The 11477-nt window shown below is 45.5% G+C and overlaps 1 protein-coding gene across 1 annotated transcript in view; it reads left to right on the top strand.

Moving 5' to 3' along the window:
- The first annotated feature begins 230 nt into the window (after positions 1–230).
- RXRG (retinoid X receptor gamma) overlaps positions 231–11477 on the top strand; it is an 82433-nt gene continuing 71186 nt past the window's right edge. The window contains exon 1 of the mRNA XM_053391371.1: positions 231–303. Within this exon, the coding sequence (XP_053247346.1) occupies positions 237–303 (67 nt within the window). The 5' untranslated portion in view covers positions 231–236. The remainder of the gene's footprint in view (positions 304–11477) is intronic.

The following is an 11477-nucleotide window of genomic DNA, read 5'->3' as shown; positions in this document are numbered from 1 at the left end:
TGTCAGACGCTGTCTTTCTTGTGCTAGTGTCGAGAGAGGGAGAGAGAAAGAAAGACCCCAAAGCAGGTATATCCACAAACTATTCCAGGCAGGTCAAGGTCTGAAAGATAAATTTGTAACTTGGATGAGACTGCTGAGATGTGTAAACATGCCATCATACTCTTTGCCCTTCCGCCAGCGTTGTCTGTCAGAATTGTTTTGGTCCAACACAACTTTAAAGAAGGAGTAGATTGAAGATGGAGACACAGCAGCAATACACCTGGATCAGCCACTCCACGAGGGTAGATCGGTTTCCTTGTTTCTGTAAGTTCTTCTCGCAGTCTTTGAGTTTATGAAAGGTTATGATTACTTCCCCTTTGTGCTGAAGTTTTTGGCAGAGAGATATGCGTTTGCAAGGTGACTCAGGGAAAAGGTAGCTGCTTATGAAAGCAGTCAGAATTAATTCATGGGGGAATTTCTTTCTCTTTCTTTTTATTGAATTTTGCTTCTTACGAGAAAAAAACAGCCCTATATTCAAACCTCAAATCAAGATAAGCAAAAACATAAAACACGTATTAACTAAATATTTTTTCCTCTGCCAATTACCAATAATTGATATTCTAGCTTATCAATCATTATTGTTCCATTCTTTTGAGATGACTTCCGTCCACCTCAATGTGTGTCATACTTTTCCATAATTAACTGCCTTCTTTAGATGTTTCTCATTTCTGGGTACTATATGATTTAATTATAGTAACTGTTTTGTATTTTGCAAAAATCAGTCAAAGCATAATAAAGGTTTTACTTGCGAACAATGTTTTTTTAAGTAGATTTTATAACACTCCCATTCCTTACTGAACTTTTGGTTAGTTCGATTCCTAATTAATGCTGTCATTTTAGCAAGCTCAGTGTATTCAGATAATTTTATCTGCCACTCTTCCTTTGTTAGAATCTCCTCTCCCTTCCATTTTCTGGCAATAAGTATTTAATTTAATTTAATTTAATTTAATTTAATTTATTTATTTATTTATTTACATTGTTATGTTACATCAGTAAAGATTATCATATTGCATTGCAATGCTTATTATCATATAATTTTCAACATGTATACAAAATTTATATATAAAGTTTATATACCTAAAGATAACAAGAAAAGAAAAAGAAAAAAACAAGGACAAAAAAATCTATTCCAAAGTCATATCTGTACCAACGCTTTGGACTTCCTTTTTTTTATTTTTAAATGATATTTATTAAAAGTTTAACAAATTACCAAGAAAAGAAAAGAAGACAATAAAAGGTCACAATACTTCAAAAATAGAAAAAAAAACACAATAAAAAACAGTATATCAAAAAAATAAGAAAAACAAAAAACATTTAAAAGCAAAAACATTTAAAAACACATTCAATTTCCATATCTTTATCTTTCATTTACTTGTTTCATCGACCTCCTCACACCTCCCTTTTTTGTATTCTAATTCAATTAGCTATTTCAGCAAATCCTTTCCATCTTTCTCAGTTTTTGTTCTATAATTTATCTTAACACAATTTGACCTTAATTTTTACATTTTCTGTCCTTTAGTTGTCTTAATTTATTTTAACCTTATCTTACCATAAAAAACCCTAAAACTTAAAAACATATTTATACATAACTCCTTATAACATTTCTACTAAAGCCGAATAGTTCCATTCCAAGATTTTTCTAACACACATTAATTTTGCAATATTTCTCTAAATGAATTTTTAAATTTATTCCAATCTTCATCCACTGTCTCTTCTTCCTGGTCTCGGGTTCTGTCTGTCCTTTCTGCCTGTACCATCTAGTCCATCAACCTGGTGATCTTATGTCCGAGGCTCTTAACTCTTTTCCATGTCCCTTCTGCAGATCTTCTTCATATTTGTACCCGCACTTTACTTTATCTTCAACTGGTCTTGTTCTTGGTTTCCTTCCTTTATCACTGAGGAGTGGCTCTCGGGGAAACAATCTAAAAATGTCTTATCCCTTCTCGACACATCAGCCCATTCTCCATAGTCAGCACCAAAATCCAAAAAATATTCCGAAGCATACTTCAATGTCCCTCCAAAGTCAAGGGCCTCGACCACTCCAGTCTCCCCTTGGCCCAAAACCAGTTCCCAAAGGCCAGAACATCCCTGCATAGGGGGGTCTGACCAACTTGACATCTCCAATCCCAAGGGGACTCCATCTCTCCAAGTCTCTCCAACGCTTTGGACTTCCTGTCTATCCCTTTGTATATTCCTTTTTTTTACAATTGAATGTACTCTTATTGTATATTTCTTTACATTTTGTCTAATACATTCCTATAAGTATTTTTGCCACTGTTGTGGCATATAAAAATATCCTTCTTTTATCGCTTGGGATATCTGGTGCTAGTAAACCCAAGAGAAATTCTTCCAGCTTTTTAACAAATGTTTGTTTAGACTTTTTTTAAAAAATTCTTCATAGATACTATCCCAAAAGTTTCTGACTTTCTTACATTCCCACCACTTATGCAATATTGTCATGGGGGAAATTTCAATCAAATCTTCCCAGTTTGAATTTGGTTGCAAAAAATTCTAATCCTCCTCATTTGATTTTGTAGGGACTCTTTGTTGGATTTAGTAATAGCAGGCGGGAAATAGGATATGAAAGTACAGTCATACCTCGGATTACAGACGCTTCAGGTTGAGTTTTTTTGGGTTACGGACTGCTGAAACCTGGAAGTACCGGAACAAGTTACTTCCAGGTTTCGGCGGTCGCGCATGCGCAGAAGCGCTAAATCGCACTTTGCGCATGCGCAGAAGCGCCAAATCGCAACCCACGATTCAACATTCCAAGCCTGCCCCCCCCATTCAAAATCAGGGACAGGAAGGCTGGAGTGAGACTTCTGTTTTTATTCCTTATTATCAGTATTATGTTAGTATCCAGTCCACCACCTAACCACCTGGATGATGTAGGTTAGGGAGATGTATAATAATAATTTATTTATTTATACCCAGCCCATCTGGCTGGGTTTCCCCAGCCACTCTGTGCAGTTTCCAGCAAAAGATTAAAATACAGTAATTCATCAAATATTAAAAGCTTCCCTAAACAGGGCTGCCTTCAGATGTCTTCTAAAAGTCAGATAGTTGTTTGTTTCTTTGACACCTGATGGGAGGGCGTTCCACAGGGAGGGCGCCACAACCGAGAAGGCCCTCTGCCTGGTTACCTGTAACTTCGCTTCTTGCAGTGAGGGAACCGCCAGAAGGCCCTCGGAGCTGGACCTCAGTGTCCGGGCAGAAGGATGGGGGTGGAGATGCTTCTTCAGGTATACTGGGCCGAGGCCGTTTAGGGCTTTAAAGTCAGCACCAACACTTTGAATTGTGCTCAGAAATGTACTGGGAGCCAATGTAGGTCTCCCAGGACCGGTGTTATGTGGTCTTGGCGGCCGCTCCCAGTCACCAGTCCAGCTGCCGCATTCTGGATTAGTTGCAGTTTCCGGGTCACCTTCAAAGGTAGCTCCACGTAGAGCTCATTGCAGTAGTCCAAGACTCATACTGATGGGTCCAAGGTGGCAAAGTGAGCTTCAACCCAAATTTACAGGGGGAAAGCATGAAGACTGGTGCTGTTTGAGTGTAATGACATGTAAAAAGGTAAAGGTACCCCTGCCCGTACGGGCCAGTCTTGACAGACTCTAGGGTTGTGCGCCCATCTCACTCAAGAGGCCGGGGGCCAGCGCTGTCCGGAGACACTTCCGGGTCACGTGGCCAGCGTGACATCGCTGCTCTGGCGAGCCAGAGCCGCACACGGAAACGCCGTTTACCTTCCCGCTAGTAAGCGGTCCCTATTTATCTACTTGCACCCGGGAGTGCTTTCGAACTGCTAGGTAGACAAATGCAATTTAAATGGGAATGCCAACAGCTGCAGAAACACAGTATGCTCCAGTGTGGCTAAGCTCCATAGCACTGGGGATCTGTGTGGATGAAAATGCAGTCATAGAGTGCTCAGCTTGAACATTTTTATATGCTGGTCCACATAGTTTCTTATGTACTGAAGTTCTCACCCTGGGCCAGCAGGGGGATACTGTAGATAGTTCAGGTCCACATATGCAAATAAGGCATTGAAAGTGACGTTCAGTGATTGGATAGTTACAGAAAATGGTTACTGTTACGTTCTAGTGGAGCTCTATATAAGCAGGCTGGCTGAACCCTTCAGTTCAGTTCTGTTCTGGTCTGTGAATAAACAAGAGCTGTTTGAAGAATCGCTGTGTCGTCTGATATGTTCACCCACAACTTAACACAGTTGCTAAGTGTGAGACCATCCCAGCCCGTAATGTTGTCCTACCACGACCAGATTCTCACCCTGCGTTTACGGACCACATTATTGTTCTTTAAGCTGCTGTTAGGGCAAAGCCTAAAAAACACTACATAGCCCAAACGAACAACAGAGAGTTAACCTGACATTTAGATCTGCAGCACAATTCCCCCTTTGTCAATAAAACCGTGTCTTTTCAAGACTGACTTTTATCAGATAACCTTTCTCCATAATTTTAAGTTGTGCTCACTTCGCCATCTGTAGGTCTAAAGATTTGTTTAACTCATGGGTAGGCAAACTAAGGCACAGGGGCCGGATCTGGCCCAATTGCCTTCTAAATCCGGCCCATGGGCGGTCCGGGAATCAGTGTGTTTTTACATGAGTAGAATGTGTCCTTTTATTCAAAATGCATCTCTGGGTTTTTTGTGGGGCCTGCCTGGTGTTTTTACATGAGTAGAATGCATCCTTTTATTTAAAATGCATCTCTGGGTTATTTGTGGGGCCTGCCTGGTGTTTTTACATGAGTAGAATGTGTGCTTTTATTTAAAATGCATCTTTGGGTTATTTGTGAGGAATAGGAATTCGTTCATTTTTTTTCTTTTCAAAATATAGTCTGGTCCCCCACAAGGTCTGAGGGACAGTGGACTGGCCCCCTGCTGAAAAAGTTTGCTGACCCCTGGTTTAACTGGTATATATTTATTTGTGTTTCTGTGAGGGTGTTTTGTTTTTTGGTTTTTTTACTGCTGAAGATGGAGTGGAATTGGATATACAGTGGTACCTTGGGTTAAGTACTTAATTTGTTCCGGAGGTCCGTACTTAACCTGAAACTGTTCTTAACCTGAAGCACCACTTTAGCTAATGGGGCCTCCTGCTGCCGCCGCGCCACGGGAGCACGATTTCTGTTCTCATCCTGAAGCAAAGTTCTTAACCCGAGGTACTACTTCTGGGTTAGCGCAGTGTGTAACCTGAAGCGTATGTAACCTGAAGCGTATGTAACCCGAGGTACCACTGTACCCTGTTGAGACTGACAGATATGCCTTGTTTATTGTCCGAGAGCCCAGTCATGTTTAAAAACACTGCAAGGACAAAACCAAACTAAGTGGCTTAACCAAGAGATGAGAAGGAACATAGATCAGATGCGCTCCTGAGGAAATGGAGCATTTGAGGTTCTTTACAGGTGTGGGACGCGGGTGGCGCTGTGGGTTAAACCACAGAGCCTAGGACTTGCCGATCAGAAGGTCGGTGGTTCGAATCCCCACGATGGGGTGAGCTCCCATTGCTTGGTCCCTGCTCCTGCCAACCTAGCAGTTCGAAAGCATGTCAAAGTGTTAAATAGGTACCGCTCCAGAGGGAAGGTAAACAGCATTTCCGTGCGCTGCTCTGGTTCGCCGGAAGCGGCTTAGTCATGCTGGCCACATGACCCGGAAGCTGTACGCCGGCTCCCTCGGCCAGTAAAGCGACATGAGAGCCGCAACCCCAGAGTCGGCCACGACTGGACCTAATGGTCAGGGGTCCCCTTACCCTTTACCTTTACAGGTGTGCTAAAGGAGGAAAGGAGACTGCAGAGATGCTGAATGAAGTCTTTGTAACTGGATCACTGGAAGCAGGCTCTGTGTGACGCAGAGGAGATCCATCTGCTCAGGCAAGGCATGTTCTGGAGGAGGCATTTTGGAGGTCAATGGCGTCCGGGGGTCCGGCACACTTCCTTTGAGTAGCTCTGGTCTTCCCCCCTGGGACCTTTGACTCAGCAGAGCGTAAACACAGCGGAAGCAGAAGCAGAAACGTTCTTCGTGTGAAGGCAATAACTCAGGCTGAAACGCAGCAGTCTCCTTATCTTTAAAAACTTTATTCCTTAGCAAAACACAACATCTATAAATCTCCTGGCGACAGTTCGCCCATGGCTGCTGCTCTCTCCTCGGAGCAAACACGCACACTGACTGAGAGAACACAGGAAACCACTCCCTTCAGTGTTCTAAACCCGCCCTCAGAATGTGAGGCGTCATCACTCAGAACTCTTAACCCTGTAAGTTCTGAGTCTCTCCTAACACCCCCTCTCGAATCACGTTCTGAGAGGACCTCTGAGTGTTCAGCACCTTCCCCATTGCCTTCCGCCCCTTCCTGGCATCGTTGTTAGGCACCTGTTGAACCTCACAAACCTTAGGTTCGCACTGTGCGAAACCAACCCACGCATTTGTGACCTGAAACCTCTCAGGTGGAATTCCCTTTGTAGCCCGCGATGACCGCCTGGGCACAAACTGGGGTGCTCCTTTTGACCCACTGGGGCCAGCATGTGCGTCTTCCTCATCAGAAGACTCCCCCTCTGACTTGACACGTCTGTGAGCTTTCTCCATTATGCGCACAGGAGATGAGGGCTCACTCTTGGACACTCCCTTAACAACCTGTGGAGACGCCCTACTCTGTTCAGGGACCTGGTCTCCACCAGCAGGTTCAGGCTCTGGCTCTCCTTCCTCCTCAGAGTCAGACAGACAATCTGAGTGAACGTCAGAGCTCACTTTTCGCCTAGCCCAACCATCCTGCTCAAAGAACTCAGCCTGTTTACTGACCAGAAGCTTGGTCTGATCACCTTCTGGGTATGCGAATCTCCACCCTTTTGTCGCAGGCTCATATCCACAGAAGATCATTTCCTGGTACCTTGGGCCACCCTCCTGCTGCAGAAACTTTGGTACAGGCACCATGGCTCTGCTACCAAAAGTGCGAAAGAAATGCACAAGCGGCTTCTGCCGATGAAGCAGGAAATACGGGGTGTCACCTACCTCTGCATTGTAGCACCTGTTCATCGTGAAATTGGCTGTCTTTACCGCCTCCCCCCAGAAACTTTGAGGCAAACCAGAGTCATCCAGTAGAATGTCTGATGCTTGAACCAGAGCTTTACTCCTAAGCTCTGCCACGCCACTGTCCTGAGGAGAAGTCACCTTGTGACGTATCCCCCTCTGGCGAAAGAAACCCTTTAGAGCAGACCCAGTGACCTCTGAACCTCGGTCACATTTGAACCCCTGCACCTTGGTGGAGAACCTTAGTTCCACCTCTGCAACCCAATCTTTGATAAGTTGAGTTGCCTCGTCCTTCGTTCTCAGCGTGAACGCCCATGCGTTCCGCGTATAATCATCTGTCAGCACCATCAGCCACTTGGCCTTGCCCAGACTTGGCTGTGGCATACCAAAAAGGTCTGCATGCACAAGCTCAAAAGGCTTTGTGGTTACTCTCTCCACCCTGGGATGATTAAATCCCTTGTTTCTGGCTTTCCTGCAAGCCCTGCAATTCAAAGGTTTACCACATTCTTTTACCTTGCAACCTTTGGTGCACTCTGATAACATCTGAACGTCCTCACAGGACCCATGTGACATTCTCTTGTGCCACACGCAAGCACACGACACATGAGTGTGATCAGTGGCTTTCCCAGTATTCCCCTCGCCCTCCAGAGGTGTTTCCAGAACAAAGAGGTTGTTCTGATCTTTTGCAACACTTATAAGCTTTACCCCATCTCTGGAAATTGTGCAAACATTTTTTTCAAAACTCACTGAATATCCCTCCTGTAAAAGGCACGGTACAGACAACAGGCAATGTTTTATCTCAGGGAGAACATAAACCTTCAATTCAGCCTGTAAGAAAGAGATAAACATGTTAGCAACATGGGTTATACGTCCCTGTGAACCTGTAGCAAATTTAACTGTTTTCTCAGTTGAAACAGCCTTGCAGTTCCACATTTGTCCATCAGGTGGCGCTGTGACCAGATGGGCATTCGCAGCCGAGTCAACAACCCAACGTAGGACTCTCCCCCCTCCGGAGTTGTCCTTCTTTGTTGCCTGAGCAACTGACTTCCTGCTGCCCCCGACCTTGGGGCTCTCGCTGCAGGTGTTGTTGTCCAAAACAGCCATCGAAGCAGTCAGCTGATAAGCCTTCCCACGCCTGCCTTCCCTGCAGGCCCAGTTGCCATGGAAACCCGGCTGGTTCCCATGGGAAGCGACCTTGGACACATCCTGCCCTGGCTCCCTTGCTCTCTGTGGGCAGTTGCGACGCAGATGTTCAGCCGAGGCACAAACAAAACATCGCCGAGTGGAAAACTTTGCAAACTTGCCTTTGGTCTTCTCTGCCCCCCCAACCTTTCCAGCAGCACTGCTGTTGGGGAAATGGCTTTTGGCTTCTGCTGTGGTTTCTCTGCAAACCCCCTCCAGCTCCTGCCAAACAGCCTGGGCACTCTCAAGACTCTTGGAATGGCCTGCAACCCCACTCTCAGGTGCATCTCTCTCCTCTTCTCTCAGCCACTCTCCAGCATGCAGCACATACGTAGGGGCATTCTGGCAGCCCTCCAACACAGTCCCAGCCCCCTCTGGGCTTCCAGCCCCCTCTGGGCTTCTTGGGCATCCCTCAGCCCCTCCTGGGCTTGGTGCCTCCTTTGAGTAGCTCTCAGCCCCTCCTGGGCTTGGTGCTTCCTCAGAGCAATTCTCAGCCCCCTCTGGCCTGGCTCCCACTGTCTTCTTCAGTGCCTGCCTTCTCCCGGCCCAGGGCTTGCTCCCGTCCACCTTATCAAGAGGGATTGACAATTTCTGGCTGTCTGCCATCTCTCCCCCGGGGCCCGGCCTACTCACGATACAGTAGCACCTCCCGGTCCGGCAGATCCTTCCCAGCGAGCTCCTCCCGGCTGGCTCCAGCTACTCCTTAGCTGGCCTTTGGCTGCTCCTCAGCCTCTTTGCCTGCAGTCATCTCACACACGAACGTTGCTTATCTTTATTGCTGATCTCCCATAACCTTTGGAGGTCAATGGCGTCCGGGGGTCCGGCACACTTCCTTTGAGTAGCTCTGGTCTTCCCCCCTGGGACCTTTGACTCAGCAGAGCGTAAACACAGCGGAAGCAGAAGCAGAAACGTTCTTCATGTGAAGGCAATAACTCAGGCTGAAACGCAGCAGTCTCCTTATCTTTAAAAACTTTATTCCTTAGCAAAACACAACATCTATAAATCTCCTGGCGACAGTTCGCCCATGGCTGCTGCTCTCTCCTCGGAGCAAACACGCACACTGACTGAGAGAACACAGGAAACCACTCCCTTCAGTGTTCTAAACCCGCCCTCAGAATGTGAGGCGTCATCACTCAGAACTCTTAACCCTGTAAGTTCTGAGTCTCTCCTAACAGTTGTCATAGAGGACCAGGTTCGTAGTTTGGTGGCGCTCATTGATCTTTCTCGCTCAAGGCTTATACAATCTCTGTGGTGTGGGATATCTTCTATCAGTTTTTCATCTGTTTGTTATCTTAGCTGGCTCCCAGTTCAAAGTGCTGGTTCTGACCTTTAATGCCCTTTACAACTTGGGCCCTCTGATGTATCTGATCGAACACATTTTCTCTCCTGTACCTCCTTGACCCTTGAGGCTGTCATCTGACAATCTTCTCTAAGTGCCCCTGCAAAGTGGGGTACAAATCATGAGAGAAAGGGCCTTTTCAGTAGTGGCCCCTCCATTGTTCAATGTTCGCCTACGAAAGACCCATCTGACACCATGGGGAAAGATGATGGCAAGTTCAACTAGGAAGGAAGGAAGGAAGGAAGGAAGGAAGGAAGGAAGGAAGGAAGGAAGGAATCCGTGGAAATGTTGGCTTCAAACCATTCCAGAGATAATAATTAATGATCTCATGTATCCCCCAGTTAAAAAGGTAAAGGGACCTCTGACCATTAGGTCCAGTTGTGGCCGACTCTGGGGTTGCGGCGCTCATCTCGCTTTATTGGCCGAGGGAGCCGGAATACTATGACTCTAATAGCAGCCACACAGGGATCGTGAAAAGGTAAATGATAAAAAGAAAATATTATCTCCCCAATTATACAACTATATTTTAATCAAAAAATTTCAAGAAGGCCATTTTGCCTGCAGCTTGATGTTCTCTCTGTAAACGGTGCATCTCCAGCAGCAGCAGCTAAAGAGTTAAATCCAGATTCAAATGGCCAGATAAATCAATATGACTGTTATGCAAAAATTAATTAACACAGAGACAATTGTGTAAATTCCTTCCAGTAACAAACTGTTAAATAAATGAAGCTATTTCTGAATCTAGATTAACTCTCCTACCACCATCCATGATTTTATCATCCGGGTAAACTGTCCACAAAGGAAACTGTAGTTAATAAATCTTTGCTTAGGAAGCAACTAAGGGGATGAGTGGGTGCAAAGGTCCAAATGCTGATTGAAATAGCTCTTAAATCCAGCTCTTTCTTAGTACTTGTTCTCTGCTGTGCTTGGCATTTAGCTTTCTTTCTGAACGACAACCGGGTGCATGGCTGATTTAGCTCTGTTCTGCCACTTCTCTTCTTCCCGATTATCCATTCATCTCTTCCTTCACTTCTAATTACAGTATACTGCTGCATTTGTTCCTCCTCCTTTTGTTGCTCTTGTTAGTTTAGCTGGGCAATGTAGTTCAGCAAATTGTTAAACCCATCCATGAGGCCACAGCAAAGGGCATATGCGCAGAAGCTGGTGAGCTGTGGACACACTGGCTGAAATCAGACCGTAGTGTTCGAAGCTGTGCGGCACAGTACAGCCATTGTGGCTTCGGTGGGTACAACTCTGTTGTTGTTGTCCCACTGTCATCTCTGGTCAGGCAGGTTTATGCAATCCTCCCAAAGCCTGTGGATTGTTGCTTGGTCCAATTCAGTGCTATAGAGGGGGTTTCTGCAAGAAAAGTGCCAAGGCGAAAGAAAGAAAGAAAGAAAGAAAGAAAGAAAGAAAGAAAGGAAGGAAGGAAGGAAGGAAGGAAGGAAGGAAGGAAGGAAGGTTGGTTCTCGATTGGACATGAACCTGCCTAGAAATGCAGAGGGGAGGCAAATGTGGATGAGCGCTCCAAGTTGGTTCAAAGTCTTTGCTCTGCCTTGTTTCCTGCTGTGGAAGGTCATCCTAATTCAGCTAGCATTTTGTGAAGGTTGGCTGAGTTTGTATAAAACAGGAGTCTCTTAGATTTGTGCCTTGCTGAAAGCACCTGTAGCAAATCCAACCAGAGCCTGCATAAGAGACACAAGAGTTCACATGAGGTTTCGCTGTCTTTCTTTGGTGACCTTTCTTGGTGACATTCTGAGTTGTTCTTGGAGCCCAGGCAGGATGGCTGAGTGCTGCTTCTGCAGCAAAAGAGGCCAGCTTCCTTTCCTTTGCGTAACAGAGGGTGATATGATGGCAGTGTCATTTCTGCCAATAACCATCTCCACAGATGTCTCTA

The sequence above is a fragment of the Podarcis raffonei genome, chromosome 6 (genome assembly GCF_027172205.1).
Source record: "Podarcis raffonei isolate rPodRaf1 chromosome 6, rPodRaf1.pri, whole genome shotgun sequence".
NCBI classification, from domain to species: domain Eukaryota; kingdom Metazoa; phylum Chordata; class Lepidosauria; order Squamata; family Lacertidae; genus Podarcis; species Podarcis raffonei.
This window is presented reverse-complemented; position numbering and strand designations above follow the sequence as displayed.